Source organism: Poeciliopsis prolifica, unplaced genomic scaffold, assembly GCF_027474105.1.
Source record: "Poeciliopsis prolifica strain line A6 unplaced genomic scaffold, Auburn_PproV2 SCAFFOLD039, whole genome shotgun sequence".
In the NCBI taxonomy this organism is placed as follows: domain Eukaryota; kingdom Metazoa; phylum Chordata; class Actinopteri; order Cyprinodontiformes; family Poeciliidae; genus Poeciliopsis; species Poeciliopsis prolifica.
This window is the reverse complement of record NW_026562414.1, coordinates 5,715,977-5,740,535: the sequence shown is the minus strand read 5'-3', so window position 1 is coordinate 5,740,535 and position 24,559 is coordinate 5,715,977. Positions and strand designations below refer to the sequence as shown.

Sequence of the window (24,559 nt, the reverse complement as noted above, 5' to 3'; positions counted from 1 at the left end):
TACACTAAGGTGCTCTTTGATAGGTTCAAAACTATATTAAAAATCCTTTTTGTATATCAAACATGTGCAATCTATAAAAATAAACAAAGGCTTTCGCTTTAAAAAAAAAAATCTTTAAAATATGTCACTTTGCTCGTGTTTATCTGCTTTTTATTATTCTAATTTACTGATATAAAGTTGTAATATGATATAGTTGAAGTTCCTCTCTACTTTATAAATCGGTTTAAGGAAATTTAGTGAGTAGCGGAACAGTTTTTATGTAAGTCAAAAATCCGAGCTGATGTGAGCACGTGAAGGCATCGTTAACTCTCCGTGTTCAGCCAGACTCGCCAGCAGGCATGTAACACGTTTTGCATTTACTGCTTTTTCCTCCGTAAATTAATCCACTTCTTTGCGACATGTTTAGCGGTTAAGCAGAACTGTTATTCCGGAAGATATACTTCGATGTTTAAGGTATTTTTCTTTAACGGAAAAGCACTAAAAAGCAGACTTTTAAAACTTCCGAATCCTTGTCTGTCCAAACTCCGTTGAAAAAGAATGAGCTTCTGGGCTTCATTTGAAAATTCTGAAAATTATTTTAGCTAAAGAGTAAATCGTTGGTGAGTTGTATTAATGTGATTATGGTCTTTAATTCGGCGTTGACAAAATCTCTGAATATGCTAATTTGGGATCCAGTTGAATACATGTAATATGGGAAAAATGTGCAGGCTCATCTTAAATTAATGCATTAAATGTATCGCTGCTTCATCGTTGGTATAACTAAATTAGAATTCAACGGAATATCCTAGAACAGCGTCGATACGATTTTTGTCCTAATTGTGGACATAAGGATGCTTATTTGCAGGTTTACTTCATTGAAGTCACGCTGCTTCTGATTTGTCTGTTTTTGTTTTTATCAACATTTCCTTTTTTTAAGGAGGATGGCCAGCCTGTGGAGATCCTATCAGACCTTGATGACTAAATACCCCTGGTCAGTCCAGATAGTCACAGCTGGTAGGGAATATGTTTCACCTCTGCTTTCACTGGAATCATTTAAATATGCAGTAAGCACCTTATAAAAGGAGCCATGGTCATTTATGTACTTAGAAACTTGTTTTTTTGCTTTAAATGAGGTTAAAAATGTTGGACTGCAGGTCAGTTTTTCACCAAACCTTTCCTCCAGTGTACAGTTCACCTCAGTTTTGAACTTTTGACCTTTGTTCTTTTAACAAGTGAAATTGATGAATCAATATTTTCTGTGAAAGTATGGAAGACCAAAAGTGCCCCAGTAAATTGCTAATTTATTAAATATAGAAGAGTTTTCATATCCTACTAGATAAATATACACACAGCTTAATTACATATTATAATTGAAATTAATAAAAAATAAGCATTTCAACTTCTATTTGTTGAATGACGTCATGTTTTTCTATCCCGCAATCATGAAATTATTTTACATTGGTGTTATTGATTGGTTAATCTGCCCATCAACTAAAATTTCTGTTAGAGCCAACTCGCTTTGATGGAAATAAATTACAGTCAGTAACATTAATTAAAATTAAAAAAATAATTTGCTAAAATCTAATTATTGTTGCTTTCTAAATAAACTCTTACAACATGTTTTAAAATATTGAAACACTATTTTAGCATTTAAATAATTTCAAATACATGTATTTATTGCATTAATATTTGTTTTATATTTGACTTTTGTTTGTTTTTTGTAACGATCGAATTAAATTGCAAAGTAGTTCAGGTCTATCGCCACTAGATGGCAGCAGATACTCGTCACGTTGCGTCCACCAGGAGAACATCAGACTTTGTGAAAATAAAGCCTTAATTCAAATGAAAGAATCATTGTCTTCCAGACTATTTCATTCAGAAATTCAGATTTAGAGGAAAATTTGCTCAGAAGACTTTTACTCTGTAAATGTTATTGTCTTTCAGAAATACTGATATATTTTATATTAAATCCTAATCAGGAATCATAAACAATATTTTTGAATTGCATTTAACTTTTAAAGTGTTTCTTGTGACAGTTAAACTTAAATAAACAGGACATAATCCAGCTAAAATTATGCAATTTTATTTGTAGAGATTCAGTTTGCACATTTTAAATGAAATCCATAATTTCTAATTGTAATATTTAATATTTTGAAGTTTTAGATCTTTTACATGGGGTGGTAAATAAATAAAATCTGGCTTTTGCAGTTTTCTATTGCTGGATATAAAATGCATTATTTTCTGCAAAGGTTTGTTAAATGAAAAAATTTGCGCATGTTATTGGGGCCCTGCAAGGTCACATTTCCTGCACATTTTAGATGTAACAAATTCAATAATAACAATAAAAAACCTTATTTATCCCAAAGGGTAATTAGAAGTATCTAGTTACAATGCTGTGGGCAGGAAGGATCTCCAGTAGCAGTCAGCCTTGCAGCAAATTTGTAGTATCCTCTGACTGAAGACATATGATGTAGCAGAGACATTTCATATTAAAATGTCCTGGATTACGTTTTCAGTTGTTAGCCAGCTCTGCTAATCCACCTCACTCGCTCTTGCAACTGCCCTTAAAATCTTTGTATATTTCGGGAGTGGAAGGAAAATAATTAGTTGTTTTTAAATTAAAATCGTAAAAACTATAGTGTGCATTTTTAATGAACAAAAAACAAATCAGATTTTGCAGCACAATATAAAAATAAAAAAAACCTGATGGAGTCTGAATCTATTTGCAAGGAAAATGTGTGAGTCAAACGTTGACATTTGATGTGACCACATTTAAAACGTTTTATAAGCTCCTCTATGGGAGAACCTGCAACCAAAGAAAAGGTTACCTTTTCTCAGCTGCTGTTAGATTCAGCTGCTCTCCTTCAGACTTTTACTACTGCTATAAATACATTTTCAATTCAGCAGCAGAACATGGCTGTAATTTTTCAAGTATATATATGTATATATTAAATATAAGGCAGAATTAAAGCGAAACTGGATTTATAACCTTTTCTTGTCTCCAACCTTTTTTATTTGACTACATAATTTATTACTGGTTGTGCAACCCAAAAATATAAAAACATCTTTTTTTAAGCAACCTTATTTTTCAATACAGACATTTAATATCTATCAAATTCAAATATTTATTTTACTTTAATTCAATTTGATCTACTTTATTTTATGCTTAGAATTTATTGGTGTTCAAAATCTATAAAGTAATTTCATCTTTAAATGCAGCAACCATGAAAAGATTTGAAAAATCAATTCTTTAAACTAAGAACATTTATTTATTCAGTTGAGAAAAAAATCCCACTGTAAGAAATAATTATTTTAAATTCATATAAAATGTAACATTTTATGTAATATTTTGGGTTTTTAACTTGATCAGAGTGGCATACAAGTATAAGGAGATGCAAAGTCAATTTCTCTTAAAAACAGGAAAGACAAGAAAACATTCCATTCAAGTATCCATAGAATATTTATATTTGTATTTATGTCTTGATAAATTTTACACTTTTATTAAATTTTTGGTTTTTTATTACATTGTCTCTATATTGGAAGCAAATTAAGGACATTTGTTGTTGGTTAAATCACATCCCAATTTTAAACAATAAGGATATTTTTGCTGGATTACAGCTTCAGTCATATTATTCTATGCAGCGTTTTCCAGCTCGTTTTCTCTAACTTTGTGATTAATTATTAATTTAGACAGGATTTTCTCTGCAATGTTCCAGCTCAGCAGCATGGTGGAAAATTGAGCAAACATCTGGAATAAATATGTTCCAGGATGAAGAGCAGTCGCGTGATAACAGGAAGGTCAGAGATTGTTTGCTTCTCTGCTCCAGGTGTGAAAGTTTCCTCCAGCCTTCATTAACCCCTGACTGTCTGGAAAATCTGTATTTATTAAATCCCTACATAAGAAAGTCTTAAGTTAGAGTAAAATATGAGAAGTTTCATTTCATATTTTACACTAAACTAGTGCAAAATAATTATCAGTTTGAGCCATGCTGCTGCGGAGAAAATGCCACAAGCTTTAGTTGTCCATTCTCAGCAATCAGCTTTTATGTACAATTTGGAGGTGTGTGTTGAAATAAGGAGTAATTTTGTTTAATGGTTAACGGAGAGGCCGTTATGCTGACCTCTGCTGTGTCTTCTGTGTACTGCAGTTGTGTTGTACTGTTCTGAAAAGGAGAATAAACGAACGCACGTTGAAACGCCTGTTCTCTTCAGGTTATGGGCCCAGAGTGTCGCTAAAAACCTTCGGTAATTGAAGTTTTTGAGTCGGATAAACGGAATTGTGGGATTCACAATGGATGATAAGATGTTTATCGACAAGCTGAATGGACCAGAGAACTGGGCAACGTGGAAGTTTCAAATGGAGCATTTGCTAAAGGCTAAAGGACTGTGGGGCATGCTAACGGAGACGGACATGCTAACTCCGGATGCTAGCACACAAGCTCGGGCAGAATTCGAGAGACGGAAAGAAAGAGCATTTTCTATGTTAGTGCTAAATGTGAGTACACCCCAGTTGTATTTGATAACAAGCTGTCAAACTCCAAAAGAAGCTTGGGACATGCTAAAAGGACATTTTGAGAGAGACACTTTAGCAAATAAACTGTTCTTGAAGAAGAAATATTTCAGATGTGAAATGAAAGAAAAGGACAGCTTAAATGATCATTTGAAACGAATGAAGGAACTGACTGATCAGCTAAGAGCAATAGGTGCTGTGGTTAAAGAGGAAGATCAGATTGTAACTCTCCTGGGTAGCTTACCACCAAGCTATGCTACGATAGTCACTGCTCTCGAAACAAAGATGGACAATTTGACATTGCAGTTTGTGCAGCAAGCATTAATCAATGAAGAGCAAAAAAGAGTAAATGTCAATGATGACTACAGTGTGGCTACATCAGGTGGTGGTGTATCAGCCATGTCAACACAAGTTTCCAGAGAAATGCAGGGCCGTTCAAAAGTAGTGGGAGCTGAAGGACAGAGTTCATGGAAATGTTACAAGTGTGGCAAAGAAGGACACATAAAGCGTAACTGTCCAAGCTGGAAAAAACAAATAAAAATCACAAAGCCAAAAATGCAGTGTGTGAAAATGAAGAAGATCCCTCTGAGAGTGCATTTGTTGCAGAAAATGCTAATCTAACTGAAGGACCAGGACAACATGAGTGGTTGATTGATTCTGGAGCATCAAAACACATGACCTGTGACAAAGAAATTCTTCAAAACTACCAGCAGTTTACAGAAACACAGTCTGTAAAACTGGGTGATGGCAGGGTGGTGGAAGCTCAAGGTTTCGGCATTGTTAAATTGAACATGACCTTCAAAATAAGTGATGCTAAACCCGCCACAATGTATGACGTGTTATACGTTCCAAAGTTGTCTGGAAATCTATTTTCAGTGGGAGCTGCAACAAGAAAAGGAAATACAGTGCAGTTCAAAAAATCTCAGTGCTACATACGTGGCAAGGATGGAACTCTTAAAGGAATGGGAAACACAAAGATCTGATGGACTGTACCAGTTGAATCTTAAAGGATCTTCACCAGTCTGTCATGGTGCATCAAGTGCATCAGTAACAGCTAGTCTGTGGCATCAGCGCCTGGGTCACACCACCAAAACTAAAGAAGTTAGGAGATTTGGTGAATGGAGTGAAATTCTCTGCAGACAAAGAACTTCCTTTCTGTGAAGCCTGTGTGGACGGCAAGCTCACAAGACAGCCATGTAAAGTAGTGGGAGAAATCCGTTCCAAACGTAAGCTGCAACTGATCCATAGTGATGTCTGTGGACCCATGCAGACAGAATCCATAGGTGGGTCAAAATACTTTGTAACCTTCATAGATGACTTTTCTCGCTGTTGTAAGGTTTACTTCATGAAACATAAAAGTGAAGTCTTAAGCAAATTCAAGGAGTTTGAGAGAACATTCTCTAATGAGTGTGGACACAAAGTTACAAGACTGAGATCAGATAATGGTGGGGAGTACATTCAAGTGAGTTTCAAGAATATTTGAAAGCTCAAGGTATCCACCATGAGATGTCTGTACCTCATACACCTCAGCAAAATGGAGTTGCAGAAAGAAAAAACAGGACATTGGTTGAAGCAGCTAGAAGCATGTTGTCACATGCTAAGCTACCAAAAATGTACTGGGCTGAAGCAGTAGCAACAGCAGCCTACATACAAAACAGATTGCCGACATCTGTTCTGAAGCAAGAGACACCGTACCAACGATGGTCTGGTAAAAAACCTGACATGAGCCATGTGAGAGTGTTTGGTTGTGTTGCCTATGCACATGTTCCAGATGTTCAAAGACGAAAACTTGACAAGAAAGCTGTAAAACTCAGGTTTGTGGGATATGCAAACAACGCAAAAGGATATCGTCTGTTTGATGAAGAAAAAAGGAGAATTCTGATTCGAAAAGATGTCATCTTTAATGAGTCTGACTTTGACTGGAGACAGAAGGACGAAGTTTCCTGTCCAGAGAAAGAGATGGTTACCATCACAGAAGAAAAAGAAACAACTGATGATGTTACTGTTGAGGAAACTACTAAAAGAGGAAGCAGAATCAGAAGGGCTCCAAAGAGATATGGATATGACGAGTTTGCAGATATGGTGACTGTTGACCATTATGCTAGTGTGTGTTCGGTCACAGAACCAATCACACTGAAGGAAGCATTAAAGAGTCCAAATGCAAAAGAATGGCAAGAAGCGGCTGATTTGGAATACCAGTCACTGGAAGAAAATGAAACATGGGATCTGGTGAAACTACCAAAGGACAAAGAGGTCATTGGGTCAAGATGGGTGTTCAAAGTCAAGCATCAAAGTGATGGAGATGTGGAGCGATACAAGTGCAGACTTGTTGCCAAAGGCTACTCACAGCTATATGGTGCTGACTACTATGAAACATTTTCGCCTGTGGTACGTTTTTAGCTCAATTCGTACATTATTGTCCTTTGCCATCCAGAATAACCTACATGTACATCAAATGGATGTTGTCACTGCATTCTTAAATGGACACCTAGAGGAAGAAATATACATGGAACAACCTGAGGGATACATCAAACCAGGTCAGGAGCATCTTGTATGCAAATTAAAAAAATCAATCTACGGATTAAAACAGTCTCCTCGTTGTTGGAACAAAGAGTTCACAACATTCATGTTGGACCTTGGATTTAAGCAGAGCAGCTCAGATCCATGTGTGTTTGTGAGGTTATCACAGGAGCTGGAGATAATTGCAGTTTATGTGGATGATCTGATGCTGATTACAGAGTCAACTGAAAGCATGGATGAGTTAAAATTGACTCTTCAAGAGCGCTACAAAATGAAGGACTTGGGTGAACTGTCCTACATCCTCGGCATCTCAGTTATTCAAGACAAAGAGAAAAACTGCATCTGTCTTCATCAGAAACAGTACATTGAATACGGGATGGATAAAGCTAATCCTGTTGCAACCCCTGCTGACATCAGTGTAAAGCTGAAAAAGGATGATGGTGTCAGTAATCCTGTCGATCCAAGCACATATCAGTCTATGGTTGGAAGTCTACTGTATGCTGCGATGACAACAAGACCGGACAGCACAAGCAGTGAGTGCAGTGTCAAAGTTCAATGCAAATCCAAATACTGCACATCTGACTGCTGTGAAGAGGATTCTTCGATACCTAAAGGGCACGGTTAACCTTGCTCTAAGGTTTGACTGTGCAGGGAACAAAGATTTGATTGGTTTCTCTGATGCTGACTGGGCTGGAGATCTGGACGACCGCCATTCAACAACAGGCAACATATTTCTACTCAGTGGAGGAGCAGTGAGCTGGCTGAGCAAAAAACAAGCAACGGTTGCACTTTCAACAGCAGAAGCTGAGTATGTATCTCTCAGTCAAGCAGCTCAAGAAGGTACCTGGCTGAGAAGATTACTGAATGATCTTGGAATGGTCACAAAGCCTACAGTGATTCTGGAGGACAACCAAGGAGCCATTGCAATAGCAAAGAATCCGGTGGACCATTCAAGAACCAAGCACATAGACATTCGTTACCATTACATTCGGGAGTGTGTGCGGGATGGTGAAGTCAAATTAGAATATTGTCCAACTGATAAGATGAAGGCAGATATCTTGACAAAACCTCTTGCAAGACAGAAGTTTGAAAATTTCAGAAGAGAGATTGGACTTTTTCCAATATAAATCTGTGGTAGAATGTCTTGCTTTGTAGTGTTCATTAAAAAGTTAACAATGTTTTTTTGTTAAGTATAGCAAGACGAAAAGTAAACCATAAACAGAAAAAAGGTTGAGTTAAAAGTATTTCAGCACTTTCTTGTGTCTTAATACCATTAAAGAAAATTAAGTGGGAGTGTTGAAATAAGGAGTAATTTTGTTTAATGGTTAACGGAGAGGCCGTTATGCTGACCTCTGCTGTGTCTTCTGTGTACTGCAGTTGTGTTGTACTGTTCTGAAAAGGAGAATAAACGAACGCACGTTGAAACGCCTGTTCTCTTCAGTGTGCATGCCAAAGCATATCGCAATAAGCAATGAATCGCACAATAAAAAAAGGTATTCAGTCTTAAATTGGACTTGCTAAACCTGGAATCTCCAACATCTATTATTGCTTTTTTTATGCAACTGTTATCATTCAGCAAGCCGAGAAAGCATTTAAAACACACTTTTCAAACGCCAGAACATTAAAAAGCAGATCGATTTGAAAATGCATTCTTCCTGCGACCTTTGATAGTGACCTGATCATTTTCGAGTTCAACACTGAGCATCACCGCCTGCTTTCTGCCATAATTCAACAAAATAAATGAGCTCTGTTCATCCTGCTCCTGTTTAACAAAAGCTTCGTACTGAAAACGTCTTTTTGCAGCGACAAAGCGAATCTGCGGGGATCGCATTCATTTAACACCAGGCGCCGTGTCCTGACAGCTTTTTTGTCCTGCAGGGTCTCTAGTGGGTGTGGGTGATGTCATCTCCCAACAGCTGATTGAGAGGAGAGGATTAGCTCATCACAATGTGGGACGAACAGCCCGGATGATGAGTATAGGATTCTTCTTTGTGGTAAAACTGGTTCTGATTTATCTCATTTGTGATGGTTTGATGGGACTCTTTTATTAACGTTTACATTCAACAAAAGCAATTTCTTCTCTGTCAGACTAGTTTATCCAGTAAATCCTGGTGACAGCTGTACGATTTACCTTTAAAAGCTGCCCATTTGATTCTTACGTCTTTGTGACGAAAGCATTTGTTTGTGCTGCAGTAATCGTCTTAAATCTAGAATTTATCAAACACTGGATCTAAAAATATATGCAGAAAATGCTGAGGTTTAACTGTGATGAGGTTTAGAGATATTTTTCCTCTGATATGTCTAAAATTACACTGTCCATAATTCTAGGGTTTAAAACAAATTCATTATTTGCTGCTGTGGCATCGATTTAACAATCCAGCCTTTCAATTAAGATCTGTGCAAATCAGTGGAAATATTTGTGGAAGAATAAATTAAAAACTTATTGCAAATGTCATCTTATCTTTAGATCAATATAGAATTTTCACAAAACTGAAGACAAAACATAGTAAGACAGGTTCTGTTTAAGTGGTTTTTTGGTTAAATATGTGTGGCAATAATCAAAAAATGTTATTTATCTTTCATGAAATGTAGCAGCTGGTTGATGATTTAATACATTTTTAGCCAGGTGACTCTTTTAAAATAATGTATCTTTATTGTCAAACTTTTACTCTTTTATCTTCGTCTGTTTTTAGAACGAACTTGTAGAAACTACTAAGTTGGTAAAATCTTTTTTTCACAGAACTATGAATTTGTTTTACAAGATTTGCTAAATATGCAGCAAAATGTGTTAGAATTTTCCAAATAAACCTGTGAAATAATCTTACTGGCATATATAAGATACATATTTGTCCAAGTTTTCTGTAAATCTGCGTTTAAGTTTGAGGAGAATTTGCTTCCTTTCCACAACAAAGGGTCCGGTAATCGGCAGCTGGTACAAAGTTTTGGACAGGATTGTGGTTGGAGGGTCTAAATCGGACGCCATGAAGAAAATGCTTGTTGACCAGGTGAGAGAAAACAGTGATTAGCATTGACTGTAAATTATGTACAGCCTATTAAGTTTATTCTGTCTGTAATTACTTAAAAAGTCGCTTCAGTACCCAAGATTTCTTTCAGTGGAGGAAAAACATTCGTTAACTTGCTAATGCACAATTAGCAGAGCAAATTGTTTTGCTTGGCATTTTTGCTTAACTTAGCTTTCCTTAAATATTTTTTAGATAAATTGTAGAGTGCCAATTTACTTTGCTGTTTTGTAAATGTTTAGTTGAATAAAGTTTAACATCTATATTGAAGTTTTAGGTGTAAAATTTCTTCCATGTTGTTAGCTGTTTATATTCATGCTCTTATTTTGAAGTGTTTATGTAGCAGTACCAGACGCACCACTGATTCCTTTCTTCTGTTTTTATTTTTTTTATTATTTGTTCGGGTTCTCAGTTGTGTTTTGCTCCGTGCTTCCTGGGAACTTTCCTCTGCATTTCTGGAGCCCTGAACGGACTAACAATGGAGGAGAACATTGCCAAACTTAAGAGGGTGAGCAAATACAGATCTGAACTATCATTAAAATAAATATATTGAAGCTGAAGACAAGTGTTCAGTTAATACTGTTAGCCTGATTTAGTAGAGATAAACCACATTTTTCCAGCAGCCAAATAAGCTAAACATTTGTCGCCCACTTCATTCAGAAGAGGGTGAACAAATTATTGGTTTTAATTTAGTCCCACAGCTGAAAATGAGTTGGGTAAACTACTTTTAAAGCACTCCACACCAAACAAATGCCAGAGGCCTTCAAGTTTTTTCTTTTTGTTACATAGCAGCCGTTTTGGGCTTGTTTTTCTTACATTGTGCAGCCATGTTCGGCTTGCCTCATTGAGTGTTGCACCCATGCAGGGTTCGTACTGTTTCTGTAGATACGGTGCTCGTAGTGCTCCTTGCAGCTTTTTCCGCTGCTGGGGAACTCCTTGTGGCATTTTGTGCTTGACCGGGTTCCCTGGCCTATTCGCTCGTCGGCTTATGTGTCAAGAGTGGCAACTTCACTTCGACCTGACCTGGTCCTGTGAGCGTGAGATGCTAGACATGCTGTGCTGCAGAGTGTGTTTGGCCTCTCTCCAGTTGGAGGATGGGCATGATCTGTGTCCCTCTTGTTTTGTCCCTAATTGTTCTGTCCTGCTCGTTTGGGTAACTTTCAAGATGCCATCATATGTCTCCTGAGGCTATAGAGCCTCTGCGAAAGAGGACCAAGAAGAGCTCCAGTTATTCAGAGGGCCTATCTGGACAGGCGCTCATCTGACTTCTGTGCTGGAGGGTCAGAACCGCTGCTTGAGTCCTTCAGGGACGGGCATAGCACTGGTCTGACTGGGGACCCTGACCCAGGACAGAGCATGGGTTCAGGACTCTCTGCTTTAGAAGACTCTACTATATCCCTGGCAGCATCTGGCACTGATTTTCAAGATCAGTTCGACTCTGGCTCGCATCTGTCGACAGTCAGTTTGCGTATCTCTTCCTGCTCTGGAAGAGGATGGTTCGATAGTGAGCGCTTTGAGAACTTCTCTTGCTTGGTTGCAGCTGGATGCTCCACAGAACCAACCTGCTGCTTCCAGTGCTTTCTTTCAACGTCCTACTGCTAGGTTGTCCTTTATGGTTCCCCCATCTGCTGAATATATAAAGGAGGTCCATGCCTGTTGGGCAGACACTAAGGCCTTCTCAGGGCCAAGCTCTGATGGCAGGGCCCTGGCGGACATGCAAGATGCGCCCAATTTCGGCTTGGGCCACATACCTTATGTCAAATCTGCCATAGCATCCCTCATTGTGGCGCCAAATGAGGCTTTGAGTGCTAATGCCAGGTGTCCTCGTCCTCAACGTCATGTGACAGATGATCTGCTCTGTAGAGCCTTTGACTCGGGGTCTAGTTTGGGGCGACTTGGTAACTCATTGTCGCATTTATTATCAGGTCTCTTAGCTTCCTTGCAGGGCTTTGCGATTGATGCGCCTACTCACGGGTTGATGGGATTCTAAAGGATTAGAATCACTCTGCAGGTCCACACAAACTGGCCAAAACGCAGTTACAAATATTGACCCAAAAGGAGGAAGTTAGATTTTTTTTTTGTGGAAACAATTGAAGACCTCAAACACCTTCATTAATGTTGGAAACTATTTCCTGGGAGGGAGGAAGACATGCGAGGAGGAAGAGGGATTGTCGAACCAGCCAGGGTGACTCATAGCTCCGTATATAGTCGCGCGTGTGTGTGTGTGTGTGTGTGTTTGTATGCCAGGTCAGAGCGGACCGTCATGTTGTGCCAGCTGCTCAAACGTCCATCAACGCTTTGCTTACCCAGGGTGCCGCTGATCACCATCAATTATTTACCAAAGGAGAGGCTTGGACCTGAAAGGCCAACCTGGTAAATGTCAGAAAGGACACAAAATAAATGACAAATGAGCTCATTACATTGACGCCTGGCGACCGGGAGCGTGAGAGGAGAACTGATGGAGCGGGCGACTAAACGGCTATTCACAAAATCAAATCTTTCTGGACACGTTTTATGTTTTTGAGCCCATTATTGAATGCACATTGAACAGCAACATTGTATTATCTTGATGTTCCTTGAACAGCCTAGGATATTCCTATGGCTTTACAAAATATTCTTATGGAAATTTTTTGCACAAAATCATTCTTAGATGATGAGATTAATCTGCCGAGTGGTTTTTGGACGTTTTGTCACTTTGAATCCATATTAGCTGCTGTTGGCCACGCCCCCTAACTCAGAGTTTTACCTTACACATGAAAATACCTGCAATTATACATCTGTACATCTTTGAAAAGCAGACGTGGAGCCTCCTGCACAACCAACAAGCAAACAAACAGATTTATCTTCTCCATCAGCCATTGTACAGCGAATACAGCAGTAAAACCCTGTTAGAGCTCCACTTGGGAAGCTTGGTAACAGGCAACAAAAACATTAATTTAGTCCTATAAATATGCTTTTTCTTTTTTTTTAAAGTTTGTCAGCTGTTTTTAGAAGCAGCTCAATCCCAAATAAAAGAATAAAATTGTGTAAATGTGAATCTTAGGACCCCTTCAAGTGTAAATACCAGAAAATTATAAGGAAACTTGATTAAATGCTAAAGCCCTGTTATTTATTGACACTTTTTTTTTCTTATCTTTTATGTAACATAAGTACTTAAAAAAATTATGTGGTCTGAACAATTTCAGGGTGATGACATTAAGTAAACCAAAATTATTCATCAGTCCACCATTGCTGCTTATTATATTGACGCACAAAAAATGCAACTTCAGGCACTCAAAGATGAATAAAAGAACAATTTTCTATCTTTTTAAAGAACAACTAACCCTGGAACTGAAAGTTATTGCAAATATCCAAAATAAAGCACAACAAAACTAAATTTACAATGGAAATAAAAACCACACAACTGAAACCATTAAGAAAACAGATTTTAATGTCTCTGTAAACAAAATTTCCCTTTAACAGTAATAATCAGAATGAAAATTTGTTTTAATTTATTATGCGATTTGATTAATTTGTAAAGTTTTAGTAGCCACCTCTAAAAAACAGCAGGAGTTCAGTGAGGACACACTGCCATCAGCTTCAGCGTCCCACCCTCAGACCTTTCTGCCCATCAATCATCATTTCCAAACAATTTGAAGTCCATCAATCTACAATGTGAAATGGAAAACATTTGAGACAGCTGCCAGTCTTCCCACGAGTTCATGGTCAACAAACTCACCCAACATCCGACCCTGCAATGTTCAAAAAGCGCCATCTCAGACTCCACAGGCGCTGTTGGATCAGAAATATATTTTATTGTCTCACAGTGGGATAATTCAGGTGAAGAAGAAATGTGAAAAGAGGAGGAAGGATCTGCTAAAATGCTCATTTGTGCACCTCAGATGCATCGGTCTGTCACTTGCTGCTGTTTATTGACAAGAAGATTGCTGAAATTGGAATCACAAAAATGAATTTGCTGAATGAAGTCATGTCAACTTCAAACTTTTTTTCATTGAAATAAAATTTTTGCGCCTTAATAATCTGTTTTTTCAGCTGCATCAAAATTAGTGAAACTGACGTGTTTAGATCAAACATTTTAAACCAAAAGTAAAACCTCAGTTCTGGTTCTGTAAAAAAAAATTCAGTCATGAATTTCCTAAATCTTTCAGTAAATGTTCCACCTTGTTTATGCTCTTTGTTATTCCTTTTAGCTCCCTCTAGAGGTTAGGGGTAAAACATCAAGTTCCATTTGAAAAAATAAAAAATAAAATGGAAAATATATTTGAATTTTGTGTAACAAAAATAATTTTATTGTCACAAAAAACATTGCAATTTTTTTACACAAAAAATAAATTACACAAAATGTAAATCTATTTTTCATTTAAATATTTCTCTAAATGGCATCATGAAAATGTGTCATATAGCAGAACAAAGTTTGACGTCGTCATCACTTTAAAGTTTAAATACTTTTTCTGTTGAACTCCTTCAGAATATAAATTGAGTTTCTGTTTGGGACACAAACACAGACGGGTCTGAATGCAACAATTTAAAGTCGGCCGAAAATGTCTCCTTTAGTTCTGTTGTCTGAAGTTTGTGACGTGTTTTAACCTCCGGTGGTGAAGTAGCTTGTTTGTCCGTAATTAGAAAAATGTTTCAGCCTGAAAAAAAGAAACAGACCAGGAACATTGGCTTGTTGTTTTTATACGCCGACACATTCAGGTGACCTTTAGGTAGAATGACGTGAAACTTTACTTCTGTGGTGTTTTGTCTGCTACCAAATGGCCTTGTTTAGTATTTACTGTGGGGTCAAAAGGTCAAACTGAGGCCCTAAGAACCATCTCTGATTATATTCCAGGGTCTCTTTGATTAATGACCCAAATATTTCAGTTACTAACATCCTGATCAGATGAATCATCTCTGCTGATGCAGAAGGAACCAGTGAAGCAGTTGAACACGATTAAAACACAAAATTAATTATATTTTTATGTATTTAAAGCTCTATGTCTTATAAAATGTTTTCTTTAATCTCATCTGTTTTGGTTTCTTTGGGTTTTTTTCTCTTCTTGTATTTTTGTTTATTCTGATTGTTTAAAAAGATCAGCACCATTTTATAATAATGATGATGATAATAATCAGCTGGCTTCACATTCAAACACCATTTTGAGATTCCTTCCTTCCTTCCTTCTTTTCTTCTGTCCTTCCTTCCTTCCTTCCTTCCTTCCATCCTTCCCTGAATCTAATTCTTTCTTTCCTCCCATTACTCTTTTCTTCATCACTCCATCCTCTATTCTGTTTTTCTGGTTCTTTGTATGAATTTATTCCATAAATATTGAATATCTGTAGTTAAACTCCAGTTTGGTGAATTTAAATGTTTTGTCTCAGTTCCACAGACCTGGCTTGCTCTTTATTTCTGTTTCTGTCAGGTGGAATACTAATTTATGTGAGGGGACAGGAATTCAAATGAAAAAGGAAAAACCTTGAGTTTTAATAACCGTTTCACCGAGTCCTTCCCTGCGCAGCCGAACCTTTTCTTCCAGTTTGTTACTTTTCTCCGTCCTTCATGACGAGGATGTGAGCAACTTGTTCCTCGGTGGCTGAGAGAACTTCATGTTTCATGAATGAACTTAATCATTGTCTGCACTGATTGTTGGGCTGTGACATTGAATGTGAAATTAAATATTCATACTGAAACAGAACCTTAAAGCAACGAACATGCAGAGATGCAGACGGTTTCTGTCCAAGCATCAATTATTTCTGCAACGTTTTTATGCAGATTCTGTTTGTGAAGCTGAAGATTTTCTCTGGTTTGGTCTCAAATGTTAAGAGCTAAAATTCTTATGTTTGTATTTATTTTTACCTTTTAATTTGTTTTTATTCATTCATGTTATGACATTAACTCATATAGATGCTTTGCACACATGAAATATTTGAGCAAACCCATTCAGGTCACATCAGTTCCACAAAAAGAGTAAAGAAAATACTTTAAATAAAATACCTTTAACTTTAATGTCTTTGTGTTTGTATCTTAATAATAATTATGTTTAGTGCTGTGGACTATTTATTTTTATTTTGAAGTGCAATTTATTGCTTGTTTTTCTTTATACAATAATATATTTTTTCATTTTCTCACAGGATTACCCAGACGCCCTGATCTCTAACTACTTTGTAAGTTTCTTATTTTGTTTTTGCCATCATGGTTGTGAGATTATTTTTTATTCCGAACATCAGACTGTAGACACTAACGAAGCTGTAGAGTTGTAAACATTTACTAAAAATCAACTGCAGTAGCACCATTCAACCTGAGGAGGGAAGCACTGAGACGGTTTCAGGCCAAGCATTGCACTGTTAAAGCTGCATTATGTGACTGTTTTTCAAATATAATTTCAACAAATTTGTCGAGACAATAATAATCTGTAAAAAAAAAAAAAAAAAAAGCTTTCTGCCTTTTTCCAGTGTTAAGAAAACAAAACAATTATCAACCAATCAGAGCCACAAGGAGGGTCTTAGTGCTGTCAGTCAAGCTTGTGTATGATTCTGTGCAGCAGATTCAGCCTCTTTATTTGACAGCTCTTACATGATCTTGATTGACAGCGCTAAGACCCTCCTCCTGGCTCTGATTGATTGTTTTTGACTGAAACCGATAACATATTATGTTTCATATCATACTGTCACAACATGACGTTTAAATAGAAATGTAAAACTTTTTTTTCCAATATAAAAGTTACATCATGCAGTTTTTAGTAAATTTACATAAAAATGTAAAAATTCACACATACAAATAAAGATGAAACCGTTAAGATCCTCTGAATGAAAAACAAACATTTTTAACCATAAATTGTCCAGACTCAGACACACCTGCAGATTTTGTTAAAGTTTCAGAAGTTTTTCATTAAAATAAACTGATTTAGAAACATTTTTCTTTCACCTGATTTGGTTGTTTTTTTGCTCTTAGATGAGTTATTGTCAATTTCATTCTTAAAATACTGCATTTTAAACGTAACTTTTATTTTGGTCTGTCTGATTGTGTAATTTTTAAATATTAAATGATGATTATTTAATCCTTTACTCAGTAGTTTTTACCAAATATTTTTTTACTCTTACTTGAGGAATTTCTTGGGCTTTTTACATTAGTAATAATATGTTGAAGTAGCAACACTCTTACTTAAGTAACATGTTTTGGTAATCTGTCCACCGCTGGTCTCTTGTTTAACAGCAGAAAGTTAATTTGCGGTTAGTTACTCTTTATAAACATAAATTCATGGTATTAATGTTTTTTTAGTTGTGGCCTCCAGTCCAGATCGCTAATTTCTACTTCGTCCCGCTGCATCACAGGTGAGATTTTTATGTTTCTGTTGCTTTCCAGTCATATTGGGAGATACTGAGCTTTATTTACCTGCAAATGTATTTAGAAGCTGATATTTTTGAGTGAATTTAAATCTACCAACCCCAGTGTCAGTGCATTCCCACATGGTCGGTTTTTGCTCCTGGCTGCAGGCTGGCCGTCGTCCAGATCGTCGCCGTCGCCTGGAACTCCTACCTGACCTGGAAGGCCAACAAGATGTGAAGAAACCTCACAAGTCCAGCTTGTCTTGTTGTTGATGATGATGATTTTTACACTCATTTGTACTGTAGACTGCAAGTGTGTGTGAGAAATGAGCACAACTTACTTTAGTCTTCTGAAAGTGTAAAACTGTGACTGATTCACATGTAAAAGGTCGGGGAAGATTGCTCGTCTACTCTGAGTGACAAATTCGCACTTGAAAGTCAAACTTGCATTTTTGCAGAAACGTCTGTGAAAGTTTGTTATTTATGGAAATGGGATTTGGCTGCAGAGCTGCAGTGGAGCCACACGTACATTAACACCTGCTGGTTGATGAGGGAAATGTTCTCCTCATCGCCTCGATGAGCTTCACTCATAATGTATTTTTGATTTACATGTTTGCTTTGCTCGACTCTTCTCCACCTGAGTCATTGTTGTACTTTGTTCTGGTTTCTCCTGCCAGCATTTTAATAACCCTCAGGAACGAAATGTTGTTTTCTAAATGTTTAAAAGTCTTACCCGTCATGGTTTACTCTTTGTTTCGGTTTAACTTTGGATTTGGAAGAACCTCAGTAGCTGCATTTCCATTGACCACATAATTCCACAATTTGACATTTTGAAAACACATTTGCTTCATGGAAATGCGCCAGTTTCTGAAAAAAAACTACAAAAAAAACGCTTGTTTTTAGCTAAAAAGTTCTTGTGCTATGGTGAGAAATATTGAAATTAGTTTATGTCACAAAACCAGACTGGAAACAGCTTTGTGAGGCTCTTTCCTAGATGATGAAACACCAGTCGGTGTTTGTGGACCGACTGGTCGTCCATTTTTCACTTTTCCAAGTTTGTGGAAACCGACTTTCTACTTTTATCCAGATTGATTAATGTTAACGACTTTTCTTCACATCTCTACTTGAATTTCTGTAGATCAGGGAATAATTTGTTGCTTTTTGAAATATTTCCTCCCTCATTAGTTCATTGAATCTACGGGTAAGTGGATAGCCAGATCTGGTTGTTGCAAAAAGTGAAAAATAATGGATTAAGTACAATGTATTGATTTAATGATTATATTTTCACATAGCCATGATTTTAGTTCAAGTGAACCATCATTATCTCTTCATCCTAAAAACTGCCCCTAAGAGCCAGGTTGGCATTTTCATACTTTAAGGAACATGTTGAATATTTACTGTGCACATTTTAACTAATAAAAATCCTACATAACGTCTGAAGCCATAAAAGTTTGCTCATTAATGCCGGTGGACGGTCTCGCCTCAGTGAACTTCAGGGGAAACTTACTAGTTTTGGTGAGTGTTTGTGTTTTTGGAGGCTGCTGAGCCACGCTGGCAGCCACATTTACAAACACTCAGGCTATATCTGCAAGCGGAGAGCATCTGACGAATGCATTGAAACGCCGCCAAACAGCCTCTTTTCCCCCCTCCAGGGACGGGAGCAGCTCTACCCAGAGCGCTGCAGGTTTTTGAAGCAGCTCTCCAACTGCCTGTGATTTTCAAATTAAGCCAAGGTGATAAAACGAGTGGAGTGTTGTTGCAGAGTAACCTGAACAGGAGGGTGGATGGAGTTCATCCGGACACAGCGATGCTCTAAACTTGGAGCACTTCTATATATTTTGCTTCCAAACACTTTGTAAGTGGCCTTGGTCAGAAGTTTGAAGTATTTGTTTAAACTTCCTTTGCACTGATTTTCAGTCCAATCATTGATTCTGCATGTAGAAAAAAATAGCAAGTGTCTTAAAATAACAGTCAGGAATTTACTCTGAAAAATGTTGAACATCCAAACTTTTAATTTGATCACATTTCATGAAGAAAAACATATTTGTCCAGATCTAAACTGCAAAAACACAAACTCTTATTTTTGACTCATTTCTAGTGAAAATGTCTTGGTTCACTTGATATAAAGCAAAACTAACTTACAAGCAAAATTATGAGGTTATTTTAATTTATCGATTCTAAAAAGACTAGAAATAAGCAGGGAGATTTTTCACTTTTAACTATTTTTCCAGACATTAAAAGCTCTTTATTTTCATTTCAAGTGCACTAAGATATTTGTGCTACAATCAAGAGCCAATATTCCTGATAAGATTTTGTGTTTCTGCTGCTTTGACTGCAGGACATCAGGGATTGTTTTAAGGCTCAGTGTTGAACTCTGTGGCCAAATTAAGACAGAAATGTTTGAACAGACAAAATACATTTCATTTCACTTTGTAAAGTTGGCAAAACCTACATGCAGTGAATTCACACCTAAATATTTAAGGGTAAAAATATTTTATAAACCTTTATGCAAAACCCAGAGAATTATTGAGACTGTAGTTGTGTTTTAAGAGGCCAAATGGAGACAGAGATGCATGTTTCTGTGATTTATAATAAACTCGTGAAATTATCTTGTGATATTTAATGCATTCCTTTTTGCCATCATGTGAAATCCAGTGTTATACAGCAGAAGCAGGTTCAGCACCATGGACAGCTCACCAGTTAGTTTGGAAGAACAAATGTTTTTCCTGAAAATCATAAATGAAAAATTCCTCATAATTTGGGATGCTAAACACATGTTTTGACCAAACTTCAAAAAGCATAAGGAAGGAGCAAAATGTATAAAATAACGTTAAACCCAAAAGAACCGACTCAGTGAAGTTTCTGGCGTTTTCTTCCTTCATCTAGTAACAGAAGATGAAAAACAAACAAATCAGTAAAAACTGCTGCTTGTTTTCTCAGTCCATCCGCGCCGCCAGCTGCCGCATCGCTGTGCGTCTTTTCGAGCTGCCCGCTTTCCAAGTCTGCGGCATGTTGTTGCATTGACGTCAAAAAGGAGCGGGCTGGATGTATAAAACCCCGCAGACCTCTGGAGCCGCGGCTCACTGGACTTTCCAGAATCAGACCAGACATCTCTGAAAAGTTCAGCTGCATCAACTGACGAAAACCAAGTGAGTTCTGCAGCTTTTTACCTCCATCTAAAGGTCACAGTGTCTTTATCTGGGACGAATCTCCTCATGACTCTTTTTATAAATGTCATGCAAAAAATATTTAGATTATTTTGCCAAAAATGTTTACAGTGTCAGATGTTTTAAGTTTCAGAACTAATTTTAAAAAGTCGTGATTTCCTTTGGGTTGCAGGACATGAAGCCGGTTCCGCTCCTGCTGCTCCTCTCCTCGGTCTTCCTCTCGTCACACCCCCGCCCCGCCGCCGGCAGACCGCGCTCTCTCCCCGGCTGGCTGGACGGCACCAGCCGCCTGCAGACGCAGCAGGTGGACGATGTTCTTCGCAGGGCGACCCCGGACATGGTGGGCGACCAAATGCTGCGGCTGCTCCAGCGGAGGGACCCCGGCCTCCTCCACCTGCTGCTGCCGGAAGATGAGGAGGCGCTGGAGGACGAGGCACTGAGGACCGCGGTGCAGCTGCTGAAGCGCAACGAGCAGCCGCCGCTCTCCATCGACCTGAACTTCCACCTGCTGAGGAATATGATCCAGATGGCCAAGGAGGAGAAACAACGGAAGCAGGCTGAGTTCAACCGCAAGGTGCTCGATGAGGTGGGGAAGTGAAGCTTCCCGAGGATTCATCCATCCAGAATCCAAAACCTCTGATGATGCGCCTGCCTTCACCACTGGCAACATTTTACGCACACATGGTTCCATTTTACGCATGTGTTTTTTGTTTGTTTTTATTCAAGAGCAGTGACTGAAAACACGGAACAGGACTCCTCACTCCCATCAATCCCCGCTGAACTGAACTGCAGTGGATCTGCTTGTAAAGTGGAAAACCTCCTGATTGTTTTCAATGTTGTTGTAGGAGCTATTTCTACATTTTCAGTTTAATCTTTATTTGCTTATTTTCTAGTCGATTTATAAATAGAATTTTTGTTTTATTTGTTATTTAAAATAAGTTTTTTGGTGAGCAGTTCATTTGATTTGATTCATTTCAGTTTGGATGTGTCACAGTATAAATAGGTCATTATGCACGTGGTGGTCATGTGGTTTCAGTCTTTCTGGTCAGTCAGTCAATCTATCAGCTCATAACTTGTTTTGCCTGAACTGGAATAAAAACAAACAAAGAACCGCATTTTGACTCTTTTTGATTTTTTTGAACTTTGTAAACCAGAATCCACGATGCATCAGGTGACTATTTGAGTTAGATTCACTTTTTGTTTTGATCATTTTGAAATCTTAAGTTTTTTGATTTTTGAATTTTGGTGTTGGACAAATAGTCACTACAATCAAGTAAAAAACCTGAACCTCGGCCTTGGAGTTTAAATCAAAGATCTCAATGCTGGATGGCTGCGTAAAGTTTGGAGGATCCATCTCCTGTTCTTTGGACGCCGGTAGCGGGAGGAAACGGCCATAAAGGCGCGTCACTCACCTCCAAGCTCCAAACGTCTTTCTGCAGTGACAGCTGTGTGTGCGATAATCGCTGAAGGAAAACGACCAAACGAGAGGACTTTGATGATCAACGTTACATTACAGGTTCGTCAACATGAAGATGGGTTAAAGCGCTGCGCCTTTACGCACAGCCAGCGGGTTTAAAAGAAAAGGAAAGTTACAAACAGCAACGACAAAACTGCAAGCAGGTCAAAGTGTTTCGCTAAAATGTCTGATGTGTTGAAAGCTTGGAAGTTTCATCCAAACGAAGTATTAATAAACTGACTGAGAAAGGCTCGATGTCCTAGTCAAAACGTGCCAAGATAAAAGAAACGCTAAACTGAAGCAAGCAAGACGAATAATGGATGATTGAAATGTTTTGCTGACTCGGTGAATTCTCTTCTTGCTGTTCAGTTTCTCAGGATGCAGAAATGTCTCATAAAAGCTTCAGTTTCCCACCTCACTCTGTAAACTCATGAAACAAAACGAGCATTTTCAGAATAAAATGAGTTTGAGTTCATTGAGCTTGTCAGGTTATGTGAACAGGTAAAGCCCTTTGTGCAGCCAAGTGCAGATGATTATGACCAAGTCAAAAATGATGTTGATGACGCAATAAATCCTGAAGACAATGTGCGCTCTGTCAAATCTGTGTTGGAAATAAATTCACAGTGTGGCTCAAAATCTTCTGATGGCGGGAACTCATATATTGAAAAGCGCTAAAACCTGATCCTCGTGCCGAAGCATTCAGTCCAGAGGATAAAATGTCCTCTGCTCATCAAACTCCGAACACAAGCATGCAACAGCAACCAGATCAACAAGTCAGGTTCATTGACGTCATGCAGCGGCAAAATGACGTCACTGCCATGTTGGTTCAGCAAAACCTAAACTCTGCCTTGCCGCCAAGAAACATCCCTGTTTTCGATGGTGATCCTCTTCAATATAGATCATTTATTAGAGCGTTTGAGAACTGCGTGGAGGTCAGAACGTCCCACTTCTAGAAAAATACACTAGGGGGCAGCATAGAGACCTTGTGCGTAGTTGCCAGCATTTACCATCAGGGCTATCTTAGAGCTAAAAATCTTCTTTCTGAACATTTTGAAATTGCACAGGCCTGTTTGGACAAAATTAACAATTGGCCAGCTATTAAAAATGAGGACATTGAATCACTGTAAGCGTTTTCTCTGTTTCTTAATGGATGCTCAAATTTAACAGAACACATTACTCATATGAAAGAACTGGACTAACCATAAAACATGAGGCGTATAGTCCTAAAGCTTCCCCATAAAATGAGAGAGAGCTGGAGAAATGTAGCCTGTGACCTGCAGGAACACAGGGGTCAGAGGGCATTATTCACTGACCTTGTTTTTATATTGAAAAACAAGTTAAAGTTGCATCGGATCCACTAACATCATAGACCTTCAACAGCTCAACTCCAAAAACACCAACAGCAGCAAACAGAAGAAAAGGGGGAGCAGCAAAATGAAGGTTCATCTGAATATAAGTCCTCAAAAGGTTACAGCTGTTTGCATTGTGTCTTAAGTAATCATAAAGTTGACAAATTCTTTAAGTTCAAAGACAAGCCACATAAAGATAAAGTGAACTTTATTAAGAAAAAAGTGTTTAAACAGAGAATGCAGAGGCTGCTTGGTCTGATCTGTTTGTCACCAGCAGCATCCCAGCGTCCTGCACATCGACAAGCAGAGAGCCGAGGCTTCCTCCACAGAATCCTCTGAGTACCACAGACCTGTGGTCATGTCAGAAAACTCAAACCTTTCTGCCATTGCAGTTCAAGTCAGGAGTCCAAAAACCAACATCACTGCGCAGACATATGCATTTTGGACCCGGGCAGCGCAGGAACATTCTGCACTGAAAGTTTGGCCCGGAAGCTGCAACTGACAGGTAAAAGAACAAGCATCCAGCTGCAAACCATGGGACATAAAGACGTTGTGAGTACAAACATCATCTCTGGACTTGATAAAAATGATCCAGATGATATGACACAGAAACTAATGACTTCTTTCATGTTTTCTCTGCATTTGTTTCCTTTTTTTCCATGTCCATTACATTTGAAATAAACCCAAATCAGTTTCTAACACATCCGTAAACAACCTGTTTTCTTCCTGTTGTTGTTGTTTTATCTACATTTGTAGGCATACTCACACACCTACTGAAAGCCAACATATCAGTCTGGTTTAGAGCTTCTTGTGCTCTGCAGAATTACACATCTTGCCAGAAATGTTGCAACTTAAGAGTCAGGCTGTGAAATTAGAGCAGCGGATTAGCTGGAGAGCAACCAGTGAACTAGAGATAAATGTGTCATCACTTTCATGTCATCTGCTCCGTCTCATCCTGTTGATAACAGTCTTGCTAAAGATCCATGAAGTCCAATGAAGAGTGACAGCTGATGGAGTCGTGAGCGACTTGTTGAGAACAAACGATAAGAGAAAGAGGGATGAAAACAAACGCAGAAGGAAAAATGGCCTCCAGGCTCCTGTGTTTCTGTGACTCACTTTGAAATATATAAACGATCATCAATGTTTAGATTAGCGACTCATTGGATTAGCTAATAGCAGCAGAAGCTAATCCCATTAATAATCGCAAAAATAAACAATTTTTTAATCATTTTGATCATGTTTTCATAATATTG

General features: G+C 38.1%; 2 protein-coding genes across 3 annotated transcripts; both read left to right on the top strand.

The window, feature by feature from the left end:
• The first annotated feature begins 298 nt into the window (after positions 1-298).
• On the top strand, positions 299-18,770 carry mpv17 (mitochondrial inner membrane protein MPV17). Of its 2 annotated transcripts, none has more exons than XM_055054494.1 (8): positions 299-336; positions 917-993; positions 8,888-9,003; positions 9,922-10,014; positions 10,442-10,537; positions 16,141-16,173; positions 17,288-17,340; positions 17,503-18,770. In XM_055054494.1, the coding sequence occupies exons 2-8, from the start codon at positions 921-923 to the stop codon at positions 17,570-17,572; spliced, it is 534 nt and encodes a 177-aa protein (XP_054910469.1). In that variant the 5' UTR covers positions 299-336; positions 917-920; the 3' UTR covers positions 17,573-18,770. The 2 variants fall into 2 exon arrangements, with proteins under 2 accessions (XP_054910469.1, XP_054910468.1); XM_055054493.1 differs by having other exon boundaries at positions 315-453.
• A 1,630-nt stretch (positions 18,771-20,400) lies between these two features.
• On the top strand, positions 20,401-22,543 carry uts1 (urotensin 1). The gene is made up of 2 exons (XM_055054346.1): positions 20,401-20,483; positions 20,674-22,543. The coding sequence occupies exon 2, from the start codon at positions 20,677-20,679 to the stop codon at positions 21,097-21,099; it is 423 nt and encodes a 140-aa protein (XP_054910321.1). The 5' UTR covers positions 20,401-20,483; positions 20,674-20,676; the 3' UTR covers positions 21,100-22,543.
• Positions 22,544-24,559: the final 2,016 nt, after the last annotated feature.

What these genes read in the sequence shown, in the direction of transcription:
- uts1 (XM_055054346.1), top strand. Translation starts at nt 20,677, where the DNA reads ATGAAGCCGGTTCCGCTCCTGCTGCTCCTCTCCTCGGTCTTCCTCTCG.
- mpv17 (XM_055054494.1), top strand. Translation starts at nt 921, where the DNA reads ATGGCCAGCCTGTGGAGATCCTATCAGACCTTGATGACTAAATACCCC. An exon ending in GTATAGGATTCTTCTTTGTG is followed by an intron (nt 9,004 to 9,921) that starts GTAAAACTGGTT and finishes TCCACAACAAAG; the next exon opens with GGTCCGGTAATCGGCAGCTG. An exon ending in AGAAAATGCTTGTTGACCAG is followed by an intron (nt 10,015 to 10,441) that starts GTGAGAGAAAAC and finishes TCGGGTTCTCAG; the next exon opens with TTGTGTTTTGCTCCGTGCTT.